Source organism: Podarcis muralis, chromosome 2 (assembly GCF_964188315.1).
Source record: "Podarcis muralis chromosome 2, rPodMur119.hap1.1, whole genome shotgun sequence".
NCBI lineage: Eukaryota > Metazoa > Chordata > Lepidosauria > Squamata > Lacertidae > Podarcis > Podarcis muralis.
In genome coordinates, this window is record NC_135656.1 from 125,795,176 (window position 1) to 125,817,053 (window position 21,878).

General features: G+C 52.3%; 1 protein-coding gene and 1 pseudogene across 2 annotated transcripts; one reads left to right on the forward strand and one right to left on the reverse strand.

The window, feature by feature from the left end:
- The first annotated feature begins 515 nt into the window (after positions 1-515).
- LOC114592654 (H-2 class II histocompatibility antigen, E-S beta chain-like) lies at positions 516-9,444 on the forward strand (annotated as a pseudogene). Its single transcript, XR_013391648.1, has 6 exons — positions 516-880; positions 2,759-3,028; positions 6,356-6,637; positions 6,745-6,855; positions 7,600-7,623; positions 8,410-9,444. The product of XR_013391648.1 is annotated as an H-2 class II histocompatibility antigen, E-S beta chain-like (transcript).
- Positions 9,445-17,840: 8,396 nt separating this feature from the next.
- On the reverse strand, positions 17,841-21,742 carry LOC144326678 (HLA class II histocompatibility antigen, DR alpha chain-like). Its single transcript, XM_077923394.1, has 5 exons — positions 21,533-21,742; positions 20,050-20,307; positions 19,431-19,715; positions 18,960-19,101; positions 17,841-18,807 (listed from the first exon to the last, which is right to left on the reverse strand). The coding sequence occupies exons 1-5, from the start codon at positions 21,636-21,638 to the stop codon at positions 18,804-18,806; spliced, it is 795 nt and encodes a 264-aa protein (XP_077779520.1). The 5' UTR covers positions 21,639-21,742; the 3' UTR covers positions 17,841-18,803.
- Positions 21,743-21,878: the final 136 nt, after the last annotated feature.

Consider the following 21,878-nt stretch of genomic DNA (forward strand, 5'->3'; position numbering starts at 1 on the left):
CGCCCTGGCGATGACCAGCCTGTCTCCAGGTAAACCATCCCCAGGCAGGAGCCTCAGCCGGAGACCGAGCGAAAAGGGCAGCTGATATTTTTGGGGTGGGGGGCTGGATCTCCCCAAGAGGGGAGGGGTCTCTTCCAGGGAAGACACCAGCGCCAGGGGTGTTTCTTGCACAGGGGAGCTGGGGGCTGGAGGGGCTTTTATTGGGGGAGGGGTCTCCTTACTGGGGGGCTGCCAGGTCTCCTGGGGATGCAGGCTGGGGGGGCCAAGAGGGGGAGCCCCCTCCCTCAGGAGACAGTTATTCCCCCCTTGAAACTTCCGTCCTCTTTCCGGATACAAGAAGGAACGAAGGTTTAGCGGCTTAAAACGCAGCAGAAGAAAAGCGCATCTCGCTGTTTTGAAGCCTGAGTCTGAAATATCCTTTTTTGCTGCCAGAGTAAAGTTTTGGATGGAAGTGGCAGATTTTTGTTAAGCTTTATATCCCCGCAAAGGTTTTCTGGGGAAGATCTTGATTCACACGCGACGCAACAGCAATGGAGACATCAGAAGCAGCTGCGAAGGCAAAGAGGAACTTGCAGGTCGAGCGAGAGCAGAGAGAGCCCTTGAGAATGCTCTTTCCAGGAGTTCCCTGCCTGGCGACCGATGACGCTGCCTCGGCTCGGAGGCCGATTGGCTGCTCGCGGGGCGGGGAGGCGGAGTGGGCGGGGCTTGCAGGAGTTTCCCCCGGGGCTGAGCGGAGAAAGTCCCATTTGGGAGTCTTCAGGGGGCGAAGAAGAGAGAAGGATGGGGGGCTCCGGCGCTGCGCCTTTGGCCTTTGGGGGGCTCCTGCTGGGGATGCTGGTGGTCTCCGCTTCGGAGGGGCTGGGCGTGGAGGCGCCTCCAGGTGAGCCAAGAGTCTGCCATGGGGGGAGAAGGAAGGGGAAACTCCGCTTAGCGGGACCCCCATCGGTGGGGCTCCTTTGAAGATCCCTCGTAGATGGTCTTCCATGATCTTTGCAGTGAGTCCGTAAGTGACTGTGCAGGCCAGTTCTGGATCCCCACGTCCTTCCGCAGTGGGGACAGAGGTTTCTGGGTGGGAGTTGATCCCCTGAGGGTTTGCCAGGCGTGCCTTCCTCTTAGCACGTTTCTCCCTTTTGTCCTGAGTTCGAGGGTCTTCAAACCCCATGACGCCTTTGGTAAATAAAGGCTGTTCTCCAACTGGAGCGCTTGCAGGCCAGTGTTTCCCAGTTGTCGGTGTTTATTCTACATTTTGTTAGATTTGCCTTGAGAGAATATTTAAACCTCTTTTGTTGACCACCAGCATTACGTTTTCCTTTTTCAAGCTAGGACTAGAGTAGTTGCTTTGAAAGATGATAATCAGCCATCCGAAGAACATGGTTTAGTTCAGCGAAGTTGATGTTGAAGAATCCCACAGGGGATCTTTGCTTCTTCCAGGAGGGGGGGCAAAGGGGCAGGAGGAACGGGAAACACTCCCCCCACTGGAAAAGGGCAGCTCAGGCTTCTGGGATTGGGAAGGAGAGTGCATTTATTTATTGCTATTAATTATATCCCACCTTTCAGGATTAAAATCCTACCCCAGCAGCTTACAAAAAACATTCAATTGAATTTTAATAAAACCACAGTATTCACACATTAAATTGTCTTCCTGCAGGACTGCTGATGGCAGGCAGCCCTAGGGGACTTTTGTGGGGCGGGGAGGGGGGAGCGCAGCTGAATCTGGCCCTGAGCGCTTCTTCACCTGCCTCTCAAAATCTCAAAAACCCTCATCATTATTAGTCTATTTCTTTCCCATCATTTCCAAGATATCTCATACCCAATTCTTAACTCTATAAATGACTCCACATAACGCATAAATATATCTTTCTTCTTCTAACACTGGCATGGGCATAGCCAGAATTTTTTTTGGGGGGGGGCAGGACTTTTGTTAGGAGGGGGAACCGCAGTTTGCTATGTATTTTTATTGACGTTCATTGATTTCGTGGGGGGGGCAACTGCCCCTCCCTGCCTTCGCCCATGACGCCGGCAGCAAAACTGGGGCAAAGGGGGAACCTGAACTCCGCCCCCCCTCGCGGCAGGTCCCCTCTCCCAGCCCCCCCCCCCCCGCCTTGGGGTCCCCTGGGTGCTGAAATGGGCTCCTGCGTAGACAGGCGTTGCTTCCTGCGCTCTGGCAGGGAAAGCGAAAGTGAAACCGGGTCTCGCAAGGGGGGGGGGTTCCCGTGGGGGGAGGCTTGCAGTGAAGCAAGAGAAGCGTCTCCCACCCTCCTCAGGATCTCGCCCCTTTCCTGGTCTCTCCTCCCGCCCCAACATTTCTTCTTCCAGCCGGAGTGCAATAAAATGGGAGGGGGGAGGTTTACGGTTTTTTAAAAACGAGATGAACATGGGCGGCATTGGGGGCAGGGCGCAGTTGCCCCCCTTAAATAAATTAAATAAAGCAGATAGCCCGGTTCTGTCCCCCCCCCATAAATCCTTGCTACGCCCATGGGGCCTTGGAGGTTGTTCCTTCACAGACACCCCCAGCGGCCTGTCGCTGCCGCTCTCTCCCTTTCCTTTGGGAGGAGGCGAGGGGGGGTCTCCCTGCTCAGCCTCCCCCCCCCCCCCCGCCATGGGATCTCGTGACACGAGAGAGAGAAAGGGAGACAGACAGACAAACCGTCTCTCTCCTGCCCGGCAGCTGCAACTCTCCGCTATCGTGGGAACTGCGCCCTTAAGGGAACCGGAAGTCTCCACCCCCCCCCCAATTTTTTTCTCCCCCTCCCCGCAGAGCATTTCCTGTACCAGAAGAGGGGCGAGTGCCACTTCTTCAACGGGACGCAGCGGGTCCGCTACTTACAAAGGCACTTCTTCGACCGGCAGGAGCTCGACTACTTCGACGGCGACCGAGGGAAGTTCGTGACGGTGTCTGAACTGGCGGAGCCGGACGACGAGGAATGGAACCAGGACAAGGACGCTCTGCGGCGCATGATGTCCAACGTGGATGTCTTCTGCCGGCACAACTACGGGGGCATCGAGCCCTTCTCCCAGGCCCGGCGCGGTGAGTCCAGAATCGGGGGAGGGGGGCGTCATGGGAAACGGGGCCCCGGAAGAACCCGAAGTGGGGGTGGGGGTGGGGTGGACCCGGGACTTTCTCCCCTCGAAGTCCCTGTCGCTGCTGCCCCCCCGCCCCCTCCCCTCCCGCTTTTCAGAGAGGAAGAGGGGCCTTTCCTGACGCCCCACTCCAGAGGCAGATGCTGGGATGGGGGTCAGAAGGAGTTTCTTTGTCCCTCGAAGCATCATAACCTATTTCGTTGCAATGTGGAGGGTGTCTCTCTTAGTTTGTTTGTTTATTTATTTATTTATTAAATTCGCAACCCGCCCTATACCTGTAGGTCTCAGGGAGTCTTGCAACACAAAATTGCAGTACTTACTACAATAAAAAACAACAACAATAACAACAACAATAATAGAAGTAATGATTTATTATTATTATTATTATTATTATTATTATTATTATTATTATTACCTCATCCATCTGGCTGGGTTTCCCCAGTCACTCTGGGTGGCTCCCAACAGAATTAAAAGCACAATAGAACATCAAATATTAAAAACTTCCCTAAACTTCATCTAATGCCTGTGCATTCCCACCGTTTCCCTAGAGGAGCTTGAGATGCTGTTCTGTCCATGGTTCTCCCTCTCCTCTCTCCATCCCCACAACAACCCTGTGAGGGAGGCCCGGCTGGGGGGGGGCTGGCCAGGGACACCCAGGAGACTCAAGGCCCAGGGGGGATTTGAACCCAGGACACAGTCCAACACTTGACTACATTAGAAGCAGAAACCCTGAACATTTTTAAAGTACAATATGATGTTTTTGGACATCACTCAGTTGATAATTGTGACACCGTAGCATGTCATTTCTTGCACACCTGACATGGATTCAGGTAGGGCTGCCATATGTCCAGGTTTTCCAGGGAATATGGGTGTTTAAATTGGGGGGGGGGGTGTAGAAATTAACCCCACAATCTCAAAATCACATACATTCAGGATTAAATAATTATTATTATAAACATGGTCCATTTCCTTCCCACTCACTCATTACTATTTTCAGCCACCAGGCTCCCCCCCCAACCCCAACCCCCCGCCCCGTTCTCCAGGGATTGTCCCTAAATCAAAAGTATATTGAAAGGGAAATTACTATAATCACTTGGGGTGAGGCGGTGGTTGTGGATTTGCATAACATCTTCTCTATATCACACACAAATTGATGTGCTGTTTTTCAGTTGGAGTGAAGGGCCCAAAATTGGTGATTCTCTCTCTCTCTCTCTCTCTCTCTCTCTCTCTCTCACACACACACACACACACACACACCCCTAGATGTCTGACAGGTGAAGCTTTCCCAATAAATCCATTTCCACAGGAGAAAAGGGCTTAACCTGTTGAATTTCTACCTGCCACTCAGCTCTATAAGGCACAAGAACCTCAGCTGTTTTTGTGCAACTCCCATCCTCCCTAGCGAGCAGGACCAGTGTTCAGGGAGGATGGGAATTATAGACCAAAAACCCAAGTTTGGGAAACACTGAGTAGACCATTGTACTGTAAGTTGAGGATACTGTGCAGTGAATTCAGAAGATCATCCTGTTTGCTAGGAAAATAGGAAGAACAAACTCCTGAGATTCCCAGGACTAGGAAATGAGACAGAAGGATGGAAAGTGTCCTAGGAAGGGGAGGGGCATCCCAGGAACCCCAGGGAGGAGCAGTTCCCTGTTTGTGGAATGCCCAGCCTGACCCCTGGGGAAACTGGGCTGACTTTGGGGAGATGGGGGGGGTCAGAGATCCCACTGGTGGGAGTGGGAAGTTGGGGGTGGGAGCATAGCATCGACTGACTGTCCGGGGGGGGGGGCAACCTAGGCTTTCTGTCACCCGGGCAAAGACACAGTTTTGTCACACACACACCATGTGTATTTGCATACACACACAAAACTTGACACATTTGTTCATAAAGGGCATAAAAAGGGCTAGTAAAATTGTCTGTGTGTGTATCTGGCTTTCAGTCACCCTTAAGTAGATCTCCTCAGAGAGTAGTAGATCATTTGAGGAATTCTAAGGAATATCATGACTGTAAATAATAATAATAATAATAATAATAATAATAATAATAATAATAATAATAATAGAAACAGTGATACTGATGAGGCACATAAGTAAAGGTAAAGGGACCCCTGACCATTAGGTCCAGTCGTGACCGATTCTGGGGTTGCCGCGCTCATCTCGCTCTATGGGCCGAGGGAGCCGGCGTTTGTCTGCAGACAGCTTCCGGGTCATGTGGCCAGCATGACTAAGCCGCTTCTGGCGAACCAGAGCAGTGCACGGAAACGCCATTTACCTTCCCGCCGGAATGGTACCTATTTATCTACTTGCACTTTGACATGCTTTTGAACTGCTAGGTTGGCATTGATAATGATCAGGCACATACCAGAGAGTAAGTCCTACTGAACTCAGTGGTATACTTCTGAGTAAAAATGCTTAAGATTGCAGTATAAGACTGCAGAATCTTTACACAGTTATCTTGGAGTAAGCTCCATTGAATTCAATGGGACTTCTGAGTAGTAAAGGCAGTAGTAAAGGCTCTAAAGAATAAAAGAAAAGAATAAATACTCCACAAGATTCCTTCAAAAATTGCTGGCTGCAGAACCATTGCAATTAAAGAATTTAAAGTGAATTGGCTACATTTTCCTCCCAAATTACAGGAAGGGATAAATACAAAGAGCTTTGTATGTCAGCATCACATTTCATTCATTGCAGGTATTTTATTGTCAGTATAAAGAGGACTCGGTTTTTGTAGCTGATGGTAGGCAGCAGTGCCCTCTCTACGTGTTCACGTGGTGTAAGCATGTATGTTGTCTTCCAGAGATCCAAATACACACACACACGCACAAAATGAACACACAAGCAAGCAATACTCCAAAGGGCTTCTGTTCCCAAAAGGGCAGGAGAGGATGTTCTGATCTCTTCACCACTTCCAATTCATCTCTGAGACTTTGAGGGAAGCAAAAGAAGAGGAAAGAAAAATAAGTTCCAAAAACAGTCAGGGGGGAAAGGGAATGGGAGATCCTTTTCTAGGTTTCCCCGTTTCCCCTTGCAGATTAGCATCACTCTGGTGCTCAGCAGATGCTTTTAGACTCTGTTAGCCCCAGGAGGGGCTGTGGTCAGAGAAAGCCCCCCCCTCAAGCTGGAAGCCTCAGTTGCGCCCCTCTAGAGGCTTCACCCTGGCTAGCCCCCCTCCCCTGTTAACTATGGCCTCTTCCCCCTCCCTTGAAGCCTCCAGGTCCCTCCCTGCCTAAATCTCTGACCTTCCTTCCACATCTCCCTTGCCTCCCTCCCACAGTCCAGCCCCAGGTGAAGATCACCCCCACAGACAACGTTGAATCTTCACCACACAACACTCTGCTGATTTGCACCGTGAACCGCTTCTTCCCTGCGGGGATCGAGATCAAGTGGTTCAGGAACGGGAAGGAGGAGCCCAAAGTGTGGACCACGGACCTCATCCGGAACGGGGACTGGACCTTCCATATTGAGGTGATGTTGGAGACAAAGCCAGAACGTGGAGACGTCTACACCTGCCAGGTGGAGCACGCCAGCTTCGAAGGCCCCGTCACAGTGAAATGGGGTAGGACGCCTTCCCAGCCCTGACCCATCTCCTGCCCAAGGGAGTGAGGGGCATTCCTGGGGGGCTAGATGGGTTGCTCTCCCACTCACGACTTTTTCTTTCTTCAGAGCCACAGTCGGACTCTGCCAGGAGCAAGATGTGGACGGGGATTGTGGGGATTGTGCTGGGGCTGGTCTTTGGGGCCACTGGACTCGCCCTTTACCTGAAGAACAAGAAAGGTGAGGGTGGGGTGCCAGGGGGAGAGGGAGAGTTGGGTGTGGGGCTGGGGTGGGCTCCAGGCTCCCCTCCTCCTCTTCGGCCGAGGCTCTGGAGATGGTTCTGTTCCTTCTCCACTCCTGGAAGGTCCCTCTTGGTGTCTCCAATGGAGCCTCAGCTATTCTGGAGATGGTCTGAGGTTCACATCTGTAGATTAAGACCTAAACCTCCCATTCAACATATAAGGGAGAAATTCAAAAGCATCTCTGGCTCTGAAGCCTTTGAGCAGAGGAAAATTACAGATGTTTTGCAGCTTCCTGGTCCCAGCAGTAAGTCAAAGGCTCTCTCTCCCTGCTGAGCGAAGGGCCTTTGAGACACTTACAGTCAGGAGGGGGAATTCATCTCCCTTGGGTCTTTCCGCTGTTTGTGTCTCTGAAATAAATCAACAACTGGGCAATGCAGAGCCCCAAAGGAGGCAGCCTAAGGAATATGGGAGGGTTTGTGGGGTGGGGGCATTGGGTAATGGGGAAGAGATTAGTTGGCAAGATGTTCCCCAGGGTCTTTCTGTATTAGGAAGGAAATACTTATTTCATACAAAGACTCCTCTTTCACCCCTCATAGTCCATAGGACAGAACAAGGGGGGGGGGAGTTCCTAGCTGTGCCTGGAGTGTGTCCTCTTGATTGGGGGGGGCGTGTTTCCAGAGAAGCTATTTCAGGGGATATCTGGTGCTGACTGAATCTTTCTATTCTTTTCTCTCTCTCCCAGGGCAAGCTGTTCCTCAGCCTGCAGGTAACTTTCCTCTCTGCTCTTCCATCCTCCCCCTCCTCCTGGAATCTTGGTGTGCCCCAGCCATGGCTTCCTTTTAGAACAGAGGGGAGGGGCTTCCTATGGATCAATCCATCCCCTTGAGGCTCACACTCCTGGAAGTGGGTCTCCAAGGGAATGTCCCACCTGGGAGACAGTCAAGCAAAGTTCCTTAGCAGAGGCTGAGTGAAGAGACCAGGGCTGGTGTCTGGTCCTTGGGGGACAAAGCTCTTCTGCCCATTGCAGGGCAACTATTCCGGGGGGGGGTCCTCTTTCACCCCAAGGGCTGCATCCCCTCCTCCCGGGGACCACAATTTCCATACTGATGAGTGGACTAGTTTCTGCCCCATTCCGTTCTTGGTCCAGGCAAGCAAGGGGCATCTTCAGAGTTCAAGGGAGGGGGAATCACTCCTGGAGGGTTCAAAGCAGGGACAGGAGGAGTGTCTGGAGAGAGCCATGAGGGCCAGAAAGAGAAGCCTGAGGGCCAAGTTTGGTGCAGGGTCTGTGGTCTAGACAGATCTCCTTGGTCTCTTTTGAAGCTCCTCTTCTCCACTGCCAAAGCCGGCCAAGTCTCCTTCCCTCTGCCTCCTTCCCTCCTCAGAGCCCCCCCTGCCAGGCCCATAACTGGAGGCGATGGGAATTGTAGTTCACAATCTCTGATGGCTGCTCTATGGAGTGTCCCCCCCCAATCTTGCCAGGGATTCTTCTACCCCTTTCTCCCCATTCCTCACCCCACAGTGATGGGCTTGTCTCTCTCTTCTGTGCCTGCAGGACTCATCAGTTAGACTTGGCTGCTCCATCAGGATCCCGGGATGTGGAGAAGCTCTGTTCTTCCTGCCAGTTGCCCTCTGTCCATGCTCAGAGGTGGCAACCTCCTTGGAAGGTGGATGGAAGGAGTCACAGATCAAGAACGACGGTGTCCACCCATCCCCACCCACCTCTGTTGCTTGCTTGTCATTTGGGGAAAGTTTCTTTTTGAGTTTCCCTTTCCGCTTGTTGATTGCAAGTTATCTCAACCTGATTCCGTCTTTGCATCTCTCTGCTAGAGAATTTGTGCCTTGAATCTCCCTGGAGGAGCCTGAGCTGTCCCTGAAAACAACCATGAATCTGGTCAGTCCGCCAGGACTGGTCCTTCAAGCCGTGATGGGGAGCCTGATCCTTGAGATTCCTCATTGCAGGAGGTTGGGCTAGATGACCCTTGGGGTCCCTTCTCTACGATTCTGTAAAATGGTGAATGGCCAAATATTCTGTAAAATGGTGAATGGCCAAATATATTTATTGAAAGCTTCTCCCCACAGCCCTGCGACACGGAGGATGAGTCCAGTTTTCGGAGAGAGTCTCTGCTCCCTATCCTCACCCTGCTGACTTTATCTCCTCAGGGAAGAGTATTTCTCTGTAAATCTCCTGCTCTTTTGTGATCTTAAGGATCAGCCCTCTGACTGGGATCCTCATCTGACCCACTTCAAGGCAGAAGCAGATTTCATAGCCTTGAGAGTATTTCCTCTGAGTCACACCAATAAAGATTTTCTTCAGCTTCCCTTTGTGGCCCTTGAAATTTAAAAGAAATAAAATAGTCCAATATTCAAGGAGCGCCACACTTGACAATCCTGGGTGTAAGAAAAAGGGTTGATCTGCCCCCATTTCCACACAACTTCACCTGAAAGAAGGTGACCTTCAGTCATACCTCTAGCACTTCCCCAGCTTTGGGTTACTGACTTGTTTAAGACCTTTTAATGTAACCATTCAACACCCCAAAGTGGTTTACCACACAAACATCCTAATAAAAGCAAGAAAAGTCTGTTTCAATCCAGTCTGTGTGTCAGTCTTCAAAGGGGAACTGATTTGGGAGCCATTTTCCACTGGGAAAACCCTCCACACACCGCATGGTCTCCTGAGGTGATTCTATTATGAATTTGATTTCAAACTAGCTATTCAGGAGAGCCAAATGCCTTCTCCAGTGTTTCCACAAACATGAACTTTTCAGGGGGAAGAAAAACACATCTTTTGAACCCTCCTGTGACTAAAACTCCTAAGGGAATTTTCTGTTCCTCCATTTATCTGACATTGGGCCCCTTGGAGGAGGAAACATGGAGTCCGTTGTCCCCCTTGGCATCCCTTCCTTGACCCTTCAGACCCTGAGGAGGGAAAGATACCAATCTCCACAGGGAAGCCATTTTCTCCTCATGTTTGGGCTCCCTCAGGAGAAAAGAGCGGGAAACACCTCAGGCGGAGGGAGGCTCCCTTGTCTCTGACCAGGTTCCTCACAAATTTCCCTGCCTGTTCTGAGGAGAAAAAATGTCCGCCCTTTTCTCCACAGAAACTCTCCAGGATTCCCTCATATACTCCTCTGCCCCGTTTGTTGTTTCTGGGGGAAACTGACAGGAAATCTCAAGGCTGACCAAGGTCTGAGGGAATTTCTAGTATCCCCTCAAGACTCGGAGGAAAACGTGATGGATGTCCAGATGAAACCCCCACCTGCCACACCTCACGACCCCCCTGAAGTGATGGCACCTCCAGAAACCCCCCAGCCCCACTCCCTGGCCCCAAACCCCGGCATTTGGGGGCTGGGAAGCAAGAAGGAAGGAGACCCTGTGCCCCCCATGGTGAGTCCTGACTTTATCCACCACAGTCCTCCTGAGGGAATGACACAACCTCCATTAGCCCCCTTTGCACCCCTTGATCAGACTGGGAGGCAGCGTCAGCAGTTTATTTATTTCACTTCATAAAATGTATACATCAGTTCATTGTGGGGAAAAAGCAGCACCTCAAAGTGCTTTACTTGAATTCAGCCTGATCTTTTATTCCCCTTCCCTCCCCAGCTCTGAGACCCCACAGCTAATTCTCCCCTGGCCTCCTTGCTGGCCCAAGTAGGACCAACTCAGCCAGCCAGCCCTGGTCACTATCTAATGTTCATTTCCCCTATTTTTATTTTGGGATTTTATTGTTATTCATGTTTTTATACTGTATTTTATGCTGCTTTTAAATTTGTTGTTAGCTGCCCGGTTTTTGAACCGGGAAGGGCGGGGTATAAATAAAAAAATGTTGTTGTTGTTATTATTATTTACAGAAAGATAAACCAAGAGAAAAGTCGCAACCATGCTTTAAAGCACAAACACACATATGAAAAACATTAAAATCACCTCATCTTTCTCGACATCTGGGTCGGCTTGTCTGAGCAAGAATGTTTTCATCTGGTGCCAAAAAGAGAAGAATGAAGAAGGCGCCTCTTGGTTTCCTTAGGCAGGGAGTTCCAAAGGAGAGAAAGGAGGGGAAAACACTCCCAGGGACCCATATTTACATGTATTCATTTATTTTTAAAATTTCTATACTTCAACTGTAGATCTCAGGGCGGTTCACAATGTGATGGCAGAGGAGGAACCAGGACCATCAACCTCACACTAAGACAGGGAGGAAACACTACAAAATCTGCAGACGAGAAGGGATTCCTCAGAGGGAAAAAGACCCAGGCATCACCAACCGCAGGCAGGGTTGGTCTGCAGAAGAGAGGGATTGTAGGGGGTTGGACTAGATGACCCCTGAGGTCCCTCCAACTCTACAATTCCATGAGTCTTTGAGGAGGAAAAGGGCTTCAGAGCCCCCTGCTTGGTCCTTCCAGGAGCAGGCCTCGTCCCAGATACCAGGGATGAAATTTGGCAGACTCCTGTCGCCGGAAATCACCCCCCCTTGTCAGTAACACGTACTGCACAAGCACGTACACGTATCTCCCCTTCCTGACCCTGGAGATGTCCCTTTAGAGGGCCATCTCTTGAAAGCCTTCCGTAAATAAGGAAGCGCTGGCTTGACAGCTCTCTGCTCTAGCGCTCCGCGCCGCCCTATCCTTATTGAGAGTAGACCGGACGACCGAACTCTAGGTCAAACGGCAGCCGCCTCAGCCAATCAGCATTGTCGAACAGCGCCCCTTGTGGCGGCCACGCTGGTACTGCAGGCTGCGAGCGTCGGCTCCCTCACCTTTTGACAGCTCTCAATTCATTGTTTCCGAGTTCAATGGACCGTGACTGATCTAATCAAAATGTTGCAAGTTGCTTCCGAAAAGGGAAAGTACTTTGAACTTCAGTAACTATAAAGGTAAAGGTAAAGGTACCCCTGCCCATACGGGCCAGTCTTGACAGACTCTAGGGTTGTGTGCCCATCTCACTCAAGAGGCCGGGGGCCAGCGCTGTCCGCAGACACTTCCGGGTCACGTGGCCAGCGTGACGAAGCTGCATCTGGCGAGCCAGCGCAGCACACGGAAACGCCGTTTACCTTCCCGCCAGTAAGCGGTCCCTATTTATCTACTTGCACCTGGGGGTGCTTTCGAACTGCTAGGTTGGCAGGTGCTGGGGCTTTTACCCACAGCGCCACCCGCGTCCCCCAGGACTATATTCTTGAGGGACCCGCGTCCCTCAGTGACTATATTCTTTACAAATTCACTAAAAATCAGCCGTACCATGGATTTTCACCGGACCACTTTTATTACACTGCATATTACAAGGACTATCAAAGGGGGGTGAACTGGGATTGATCGGCCATAATCCCCCGACCGTGCAGTCACGTACACGGCTGCCCTTCTCCGGATGGCGGGGCAACCTTGATAACCATCGTGATGGGCTCAGACGAAATGCTATCAGAAACACAATAAACTGTATACGATAGTGTATTCCATACAGACTCCAACAAAGGATCCTGACCGGATTCCCCTCAGGGGGCAGGAAGACTTCGCCCTTTCCTTTGTTCCTGGAAATGACTCATGTGGGGTGGAGGAGAGGAGGTCGCTGCCAGGTGTCAAGATACTCAGATTACCTGGGTAGCTCCTCCTCGACTCCTCCTGTTCTTTAATAAATCATGATGTAAATATGATGTAATTCTGGGGGTGTAGTCAAGGGGATTAGTGATTAATAAAAATTGGGGTCTCCCATTGTTCGGGGCTTCCATCTTGCTTCACCTCGTGGGCGGTGGGAGCCCTGTCGCGACAGTCTTTCCTTAAAAATAAAGACCAAGCCTACTGGCTGCTGTTTTGCTCTGACTTGCTCTGGTTGGTGTCTTTGTTTCGTCCAAGGGAGCCCTCGGATTTTCCTGTAACACTCCCCTTCTTCAAACGGTCCCATTTCCCATTTCAAGGCAAATGGGCCCTTTCACATTCACAGGACCTGCGGCTCTTTCTGCTGAGGGGGGCCCTGGCCTCCTGCCCCACAGCCTTGCCCTGGCAGCTCCCACACGATACTTTGCTGAAGGTTCTCCTTTGCTTCTGCCTTGAGATCCAGGAGAATGTTTGCTCTTTTGCTGAAAGAGGATCTGCAAAAAGGATCCCATTTCCCCTTCTAGAGAAACCGTGACAACTGCAAGGTATAATATTGCACAGCAGGCTGGGCCTTGTCTGCCAGTCCCTGTGATGTCCCTGCACAAGCCTTGGCCCCAGAAGGGACGCCTCTCCCAAACCCCTCTCTGGGGGGTCATGCCCCTCCTGGAGCCTCTTGCCAGGGGGAGGAAGAGCTGGGCGACTCTTTCGACTTGCATTCATTTTTTGAAGGAGGCATTACTGCAAGGAACACACAGAACAGGGGCAGGATGGGGAGGGGAGGGGAAACAGCAGATCAAGACCCCCGAAAGCAGTGACTCCTTCCCTGGGGGTGTTGGGACATGTTCTGTGCCCCTGGTCTTCCACTGGTGGGTCGCAGCCTGATCCCATGGGGGCTGAAACAGGAGCCCTGAAACCTCACAGATATAAAGATGGAGAACCGCATGTTTGGCTTGAAAGGGGGTCTGGGGTCTGGAAAGGTCTGTCTCTGCCCCACGGCCGACTCACTAAGGAGGCCAGGCCAGCCTGACTGGGCCAATCCAGGCCTTGGCTGACCTGAAACACCCCCCACCCTCCCCTGTGGGTTGTGCCCCATAGCCTTGAGGACTTGGAGGGGTCTCTGCCCGTCCTCCCCTCTTCCTCCTCCCTCCTGCCTTAGGAAGAGATGACCCACTTTGCTCTCCTGACGCAAGAGGGAGGGGGCTGCTCTCCAAGGAAATCTCCCCCCACCTTGAGCCAAGGAGCCCCTATTCCTCTAGCAGAGGATGCTATGGGGCTTGCCCAGCCCCATTCCGTTCAGCTCAGCCATTCCCAAGGGGGTCCTTCCCTAAAATGTCAATTCCTCTTAAGCCATTGCTGCTGGGCTGAAGGGGGGGCTGGAAGGTACTTCTCTGTGAGGAGGTTTTGCTGCGCTCCCTGTTGACCTCTGTCTCCTGGATCGTGGCCAGCTTCCCTCTTTCATTTCCCTGAATGCTGAGCTGTGCTCCAGGCCCCCATGTTGGGGGAAGCGAAACTCCCCCCAGCGCCTTTCTGCAGCGTCTCCTCTGCTGCCAGAAACAAGGGGGCAGAAGGAGGGAGAGGTGGGGGAGGGAGACATGTGCTATGGGCCCAGAAGTCCTGCTTCTGTCACCAGGGAGCAGACTGCCTGGATCCTGCCCCTCCTGTCCAGGGACCCCCTTGCCCCCCTCCTCTTGGTCTGTTTCCTCCACCAAGAGGCCTCCTTCCCAGCCTCAGGCAGGAGCTGCATGGACACCCAAATTACACTGGCACTGCCTGCAAGGAGAAATCTAGCACAGCAGGGAGAAAGTGTGCAAGCCGAGCTGTTGCCCCAGTTTGCTGCTTGAAGGGAGGTTATTCTCCTTCACATTGGGGAGAGGACAGTAAAAACATGAAGCTGCAGCTACAGTGGAGCAGTCCTTTCTCCCATGGGAGCAGTTGTGGAATATAGATCTGAAGTTTACAGCCTCAGTGCCTCTGGGGGTCCACAAAACCCACCTTTCTCATACCCAGTTTGTTCCCTGGCAGCCCATCCCTGAGCATCTTGTATTCCGAAGAGATATTGACCCAGAGTTTCCTCCCCCCCCCCTCTCTCTCTCTCTCTCTCTCCCTCTCTCCCTCCCTCCCTCCCTCTCCCTCTCCCTCCCTCTCTCTCTCTCTCTCCAGCCAAGGTCCTTCTCTGTGGAAGTGACTCCTCCACTCTTAAACTGAGCCTTTGCCCTCAGGTGTTGCTGCTCTTTTGTGCCACCACCAGGAACTGGGCCAATGTGCAAATCCAGTTAGGGGACTGGAAGCTCATGTCCAGATAACCTACAACCGTGGGCGTAGCCATGATTGGTTTTTTGGGGGGAGGCCTTTTGATAGGGGGCAGAACCTCAGTTTGCTTTGTATTTTATTCAATCTTTATTGATTGGGGGCAGCAGTCCAACCCTCCCCCCACGGCTGTGCCCATTCTTACAACCTATTTGATGGTCCTTTTTTGAAGAATTTTTTTCCTTCAGAAAAACGAGATGCAGAGAATTCCCACTATAGGTGGGGGGGGGGGCTGAGTGCTGGGGGGAAAATCCCTCCTTGCTCTTTGAAGCAAAATGCAAAATGCAGAGGCTGTCACAAGCTCACAGCTTGCAAACGTTGTTGGTACCGTACTTTTCGCTCCATAAGGCGCACCGGACCATAAGACGCACCTAGTTTTTAGAGGGGAAATCAAGAAAGAAAAAATTATTTCCCCCCCAGCCCCAAAGAGCAAAGAAGCCAAGACAGCGAGCGGGATCCATGCGCTCGCTGTCTTGCCTTCTGCCTTCTGCCATAGCCATGCGCAGCCAGTGTGGTGTAGTGGTTAAGAGCGGTAGTCTCGTAATCTGGTGAACCGGGTTCGCGTCTCCGCTCCTCCACCTGCAGCTGCTGGGTGACCTTGGGCCAGTCACACTTCTCTGAAGTCTCTCAGCCCCACTCACCTCACAGAGTGTTTGTTGGGGGGGAGGAAGGGAAAGGAGAATGTGAGCCGCTTTGAGACTCCTGAAGGGGAGTGAAAGGCGGGATATCAAATCCAAACTCTTCTTCTTCTTCTTCTCCCGGCCGGGAGAGGCTGTGCGCGGCTATGGCTATACCCCCACCTCCCGCAAAAACCCACAGAAGCCTCACACCCTTTAAGGAGCGCATGGCTCCTGCGGGCTTTTCTACGAGGAGGGAGAAGGGACTGACTGGCCGCGTCAGTCCCTTCTCCCTCCTGGGGAAAAGCCCGCAAGAGGCTTTTCCTGCCTGCCTCCCCCCTGCATTCGCTCCATAAGCTGCACACACATTTCCCCTTACTTTTTAGGAGGGGAAAAGTGTGTCTTATGGAGCGAAAAATATGGTAATTAACATGAAGAGTCTGCCATTTGCAGTTTTGCATTCAAACGCAAAAATAGAAATCAGAGTATTGGATTTCACATTTTACATGGGATGTTTATTGACAGTGGGGAGAAGACAGCCTCTTAACTCCCCCCCCCCATAATTCTTTGAAGTGGGTCTTAAAGCCAGAGCTGCTCCAACAAACTAATTACTTGTTTTAAAAGTTCCTGTTTCGAGGGAACCCAAATGTCACAATCTCCACTTCTGCCTTGAAGCACAAAACAGGGTTGGGGGAGGGGTAAAGCAGAGTTGCTCTTGCTGCTGCTTGGGGGGTGGGGTGGTCTAGCAGTGTTTCCCAACCTTGTGCCTCCAGCTGTTTTTGGACTACAATTCCCATCATCCCTTGCCACTGGTCTTGCTCGTCAGGGATGATGGGAGTTGTAGTTCAAAAACAGCTGGAGGCACAAGGTTGGGAAACACTGGTCTATAGTGTTGTCCTTCTGGGGACTTTCCTGGAGGGGAGGCTTGATGGGAGCCAATCACAGGTCCCGACGCTGCCTGGTCATCAGTTGCTGGGCAGGAAACGCGTAGCTCTTGCCAAACCCCTTAGAGTGCAGCACTTGCTGGTCTCTGACTGTGTCCTGGCCTGCTGAAGGGGAGAAGGAGCCTTTGATAGGCAAGAGGGAGGAAGGAGAAGGAAGAGAGCCTGCAAAGGTCAGGCCACCCGCCCCCCACTTTCTCCCTCACCCTTTCCCTGGGGATCAGCCCTTCTCCAACTTCTGACTTTTGGGGATCAGCCCTCCTGCTTTGGAGGCCCCTGTTCACTTGCACCAGACCAGACTTACCGGTATCCCAGATTTGAGGAATGATGCCATAGGGAAGGATCACTGCTCAGGGGCCCCTTCTTGCCCACTTGGGGTCTCTTGGCAATGCTAGACTCCGACTCCTACCCCCCTTTCTGGTACCATGTGTTCCTTCAGCTGCTTCCAGATGTGGAGAGTCAGCCCTGTAGCCTTGAGGGGCCTCCTGCTCCTTCTGCCGACTGGGGCCCTGGCCTTCTGCCCCTAAGTCTTGCCCTGATGGCACTCCTGCCCTGCCCCTCTGCCAAACTCTGCCTTCTGTCTTGCTGCAATTTGGATCCCACCCATTTCAAATCCAGAAGAAGGCATGAGATTGCTCAGCAAGCTGGGCCTTGTCTGTTGGCCTCTGAGATGTTCCTGCTCCAGGCTTGGTGCCAGGAAGGACGCCTCTCCCAAACCCCACTCGGTGGTGTCATTTACCTTCTGGAGACTCTTGCAAGGGGGGGGGGTGAGAAAGAGCTCAACAACTCCTTGCGTTAATTTATCTTAATGAGGCGCACACACACACAAAAAAGACAGGGAGCTACCAGGAAAGAGGGAATCCTTCTCTGAGGGTTTTAAGGCATGTTCCAGGCAACACAGTCAACTCATGATGGAGGTCTGGCCAGGCAGACTGGGTCACATCCTGACCTTGCATGTCCTGAAACACACACCTCTCTAGTGTGCCGTTGCCCCTGGAAGAAGACCTTCATTCATCCACCCTAAATTTGGAGGGGGGGCTCTGCACATTTTCAACCCCCCCCCCCTCGATCAATCACTCCAGTCTCAGGAAGAATACATGCTTTGATCTGGTGAAGCATTTTAGGACAGGGGGATGGGCTGTTCTGTTTCTCTCCTCTGTTCCCCCAGAGTAGGGATCCATGGGTCCTGTGGGGTTCCTGTGGGGTTCTGTGGGAATCTTCAGGTCCTTTGTGGCATCACATAACCCACAGCAGGCCTTGAAGACCAGAAGGCATCATCAGGCTGATCAGGGTCCCCCTGCCCCAGCATCCTGTTCCCAGCAGGGGACAGACAGGCAGCCCAGGGCAAAGGCAGGGAGGCACCAGCGCTGGCGCTCCTGATCTCTTATCATCTCCCAGAATCTGGGCCTAGAGACACGAGGGGTCAATGTAGCCACTCTGGTTGCAGTGCTACCCATTTCCTCAACGGTTCGCCTTTTCATTTTGAAATAATAAATATATCCAGAGCTTATAGGCAGAGAAAACAGCACTAGAAACAAATCAACAAACTGTAAGATTTATTCATTGCTTTTGGAAATATGGGAGCATGTATGAAAAACAGCAGTTGGGCTGCACTGAAGCCATTGGGAAAGTTTTGCGGATGAAGAAGGGATATTTTCCTCCACACATACAGATACAACCCTGCTTTATGTGGACGAGAAAAGTGTTTGGGGTCTCTTCACAGCTAAACTTCCCCAACAAGCTGGATGAATCCTCTTTGGGATGAAGGAAACACCTGAGGGGTGCATTCCTGCAGTGCAATGCACGGAACTGAGTAAGGCTCTCTCCAAAAACTGGAGGGGGAGGTGAATGGTTTTGGGTAAGTGGGTGGAGATATGAATTCGTATGCCTGACACTCTGTTGGCAGGGGGTCTCCTTGAGCCATGCAGATACAAGGCGAGGCAAAGCAGGAAACCCCCACAAAAACTATCCTGACTCAACCATGGAGTTTGGGGGAGGATCGGCAGCCAAACCTCAAGCCCCTCTGTCAGAGATGATTTAGCTGAGATTCCTGCAATGCAGGGGGTTGGACTAGATGACCCTTAGGGTCCCTTCCAACTCTACAATTCTATGATTCTTTGAACTGCACGATTACTGGACAGCCAGAAGCAAAGGCACCAGGGAGTTTCAGAACCTGCATAGAGGGAGCTGTAAATGTTGCACCATGGCAAGACATTTAATGTGAGTAAAACATATAGTTTCCCTATTTACTTAAACAGTCTGAGCAATTTCTTTGTTAAGAGGGAAACATAAAAGGGAGAAAAGTAATGTAAGTCTGCCTAAGCACCTTTGGCTATCATAATTGTTCTTAAAAGCTAAGCATATGATCCGAAAAGCTTCTAAGGACAAGCTGCACACGGAGGAAGCAACTCCTTCCAGTTGATTTGTAGCAGAAGAGACTCTTGGCAAAGGAGCTGAGCTGAGAGGGTTCAAGGAAGAGGCTGTCAGGAAAGGAATCCCCCATTATCTGAAAAGGAAGGAGAAGGGAGCTGGTGAGCTGGGAGTATGGAGGCTGAGCACCTTCTGGGCAGGATGAGGCCCACCCCACCCCTTTGCTGTGTATTTTGGCTTCCCTTGCATTTGTCTCTGAGCCCCTGAAGGGAAACGGGTTCGACTCACATGAAGCCCCTGCGATTGTTCATCCTCATGGCCTTGAAGAAAAGGATGGTGCCAGCGATGATGCCCAGGATGCCAAAGGCCAAGCCCAGGGCACACAGCACGTTCTCCATCGTCTCCGGGATGGGAGAGGGCGCCTTGGAAACTGGGATGGAGAGAGAGGGGACAGGGCTAAGGGGGGGCTCTGTTTCTCTGTGTGGAAGAAAGAACCCAGGAGTCCTGACACACCCACCACACACCCCTTAATGCACACTTTTAAGTTAAACTGAGAAAAACTATCTCAAGGAACCCCCCAAAGGCAGCTGAGCAACTTATTGTGTCCTACAGGTTAGCAAGAGCAGAATAAATTATGCCAAAGTGCAGAAGTACTTGCATAAATTACTCTGATAATCAGAACTTCCATCTTATGAGCCATGAATCTGGGTTTCTGAGTTCAAGACCCAGAGAAAAGCCCCAATCCTGCCCGGTGCTTACCCCAGATCTTCTCCATCTTTCCCTCTGGGATGCCCCAGTGCTCCACCTGGCAGACGTAGATGTCTCCCTGCTCAGGGACGAAGGGGAGGTAGGAGAACTTGCGGAAAGTGTTGTCCACGCTGGGGTAGAAGTCTGTCTCCTCCACGCCCTTGGAGACCACCTCGTTGTTCTTCAGCCAGGTGACGTTCAGCACTGGGGGGGAGAACCTGTCCACAAAGCAGATGAGGACGTTGGGGTCCCCCAGTTCCACGGCATTTTCCGGGTACACAGTGGCCGTGGGAGCAACTAAGGAAGGAGATGGAGAAAGAAATGGGATTAAAACCCATTTGAAGCAGTCTAGAAATGGAAAGCATAGCAATTAGGTTCTGTGGGTATTTCTGCACCGGGTGTTCAGGTTTGGGAATGCCTCTGAGCTTGTACAGAGTGCAATGCTGCCCCTCCCATCAGGTTTTCCTTCCCTTTTAGCCTGTCTCCGTCAGCCAAGGACTGGCTCCCTGGAGCAGAGTTCCCTCTGGGGAGGCAGAAAGGGGTCCTGAAGGGTCTTCCGTGTCAGAAGCCAAGAGACCACCCCCTGCCTGCCCCCCAGCTCTCTCTCCCCTGCCCCCCTCACGTGTCCTACCGTTCAGGGCACGGGTGCGGTTGCTTCGCTTCATGAGCACCTCCATGTTGTTCTTCATGACGGCGATGTTGGCCAGGGCGCCCTGCACCTCAAAGCTGGTGAAGCGCTGGAAGTCCGGCAGCCTCCAGACGTTCTGCTTCTTCTCCCAGTCCACGTGCAGGATCTCCTCGTTGTCAAACTCCAGCAGGAACTCCCCGGACTTCTTCTCCGAAGGGAAGCTCTCCTGGAAGAAGTCCAGCTCCACCAGGGTGTCCTCCACTGCAGGGGTGGGAGAGAGAGAGGGAGGCTTTAGGACCCCGCAGCAGGATGAGGGAGAACCTGCCCCATTGCTAGGAATGGGGCCACCACCAGGAAGGCTCTCTAAGAAGACGGGGGAGGGCCTTCATCTCCTCCCAAACACAGAGACTTTAAAATCCTCTCATTTCACAGCCATAACAGCCCCCAAAGGTGATCCTGGGGGGCATTTGTGTGTGGGGTGACTCTGGCAGATCGAAAGTTGGAGTAATCCTTCGAGAGACCAATCCATGACTCCTCACAGGGCTGTTGTGAATATAGCAAGGAAGTAACTCTGCCCTGAGCTCCTTGCCCCAAATTGAAACCAAGAATACAAGGATTTCCTTGGAGTTTTTAAGGGTTCTGCTCAGAGATTTTTTTTAGGGTCCACCGAAGTTTCTGGCCCCTTTTGTGCTGCTGGGGAGGAGAGAGACCGCTCTGTCTTGGGGGGCATTAGGGATGTGGGGGGCTGATGCCTTTTGGGGGCGCCCACTGGGGGCTTCTGAATCAGGCAGGTCTCTGTGGCAGCCTCGTCTATAAAGGAGAAAGAACAATTCTTCTCCAACAGGAAAGGCTAGAGGCACAAATCCTGAACTTCGAAGCAAGGCAGTGGGTGGGGTGGGGGGTGCTTTTTGCACCCAGTCCCCGCCTCTCTTTTTTTAACCCCTGGACCAGCTTAGCTGAGGGTTCAGATCCTCCCTCCCCTCCCTCCTGTTTTGGGGGCGTCCAATTTTCTTCCTCCGGACCAGGCAGGTCTCTGTGGCAGCCAAGAGCTCAGAGAGAGGAATAATAATTCTTGTTTTATTCCCCTTTCCCTCCTTGTAATAGGAAAGACTCCGATCTTTTAAGCTAGGTGTGTGTAGGGGGGAGGAGTGCTCTTTTCACCCCGTTTTCCCCTTCATTTTTTTTAAAAAAAAACCTAGACCACCTTAGTTGAAGGAGCAAAATCTCCTTTTCCGTCATCCTCCCATTCCACTCACCTCCCAGCACTCTTTCCTGGGGGGGGGGAGTCCAATTCCCTTCCTCCCCCCATCCCTCCGTCTTCCCGGGCGCAGCTTCTGCACCTGTCAGGGGAGGGGGCTTCTCCTCTCTGTAGCCCAAGAGACCCACAAGCAACGCCCAGGGGCGCAATTTTTCTCCCCCATTCCCCCCAATCCCCCTCCCGGGACCCCTCCCTAGGCATCTCCCCCTCCCTCCTGCGCCCCCCGACCTTTCAGGGCTCCGGCCCCCCTTGGCGGGGCGAGGAGGAGGGTCGCCCAGAGGCAGCAAAGGGCTCTTCCTCCTCCTCCTCCTCCTCCTCCTCCTCTGGGCTCCATCTCTGCAGCTCTTCCTGGCCGAGGCGGGCGAGGGGCGATTCAAGCCCAAGTGTCCCTTGCCCCTTCCTCCTGGATGCTCGCCCTCCAAGTGGCTGTGGGGCGGGGGCGGCCAGGGGGCGGCTTTGGCGGAGCAGGAAAGTCCCTGCCAGCTCGGCCAATGAGAAAGCGCCCTGGCGATGACCAGCCTGTCTCCAGGTAAACCATCCCCAGGCAGGAGCCTCAGCCGGAGACGGAGCGAAA

Bases quoted from the DNA above. Each gene is read 5' to 3' on its own strand.
- LOC144326678 (XM_077923394.1), bottom strand. From the start codon at position 21,638: ATGGAGCCCAGAGGAGGAGGAGGAGGAGGAGGAGGAGGAAGAGCCCTT. The intron at 20,308-21,532 runs GTCGGGGGGCGC...CCACCCCTGCAG, and splicing joins GGGGGCCGGAGCCCTGAAAG to TGGAGGACACCCTGGTGGAG. The intron at 19,102-19,430 runs GTAAGCACCGGG...TCTCCATCCCAG, and splicing joins AAAGATGGAGAAGATCTGGG to TTTCCAAGGCGCCCTCTCCC.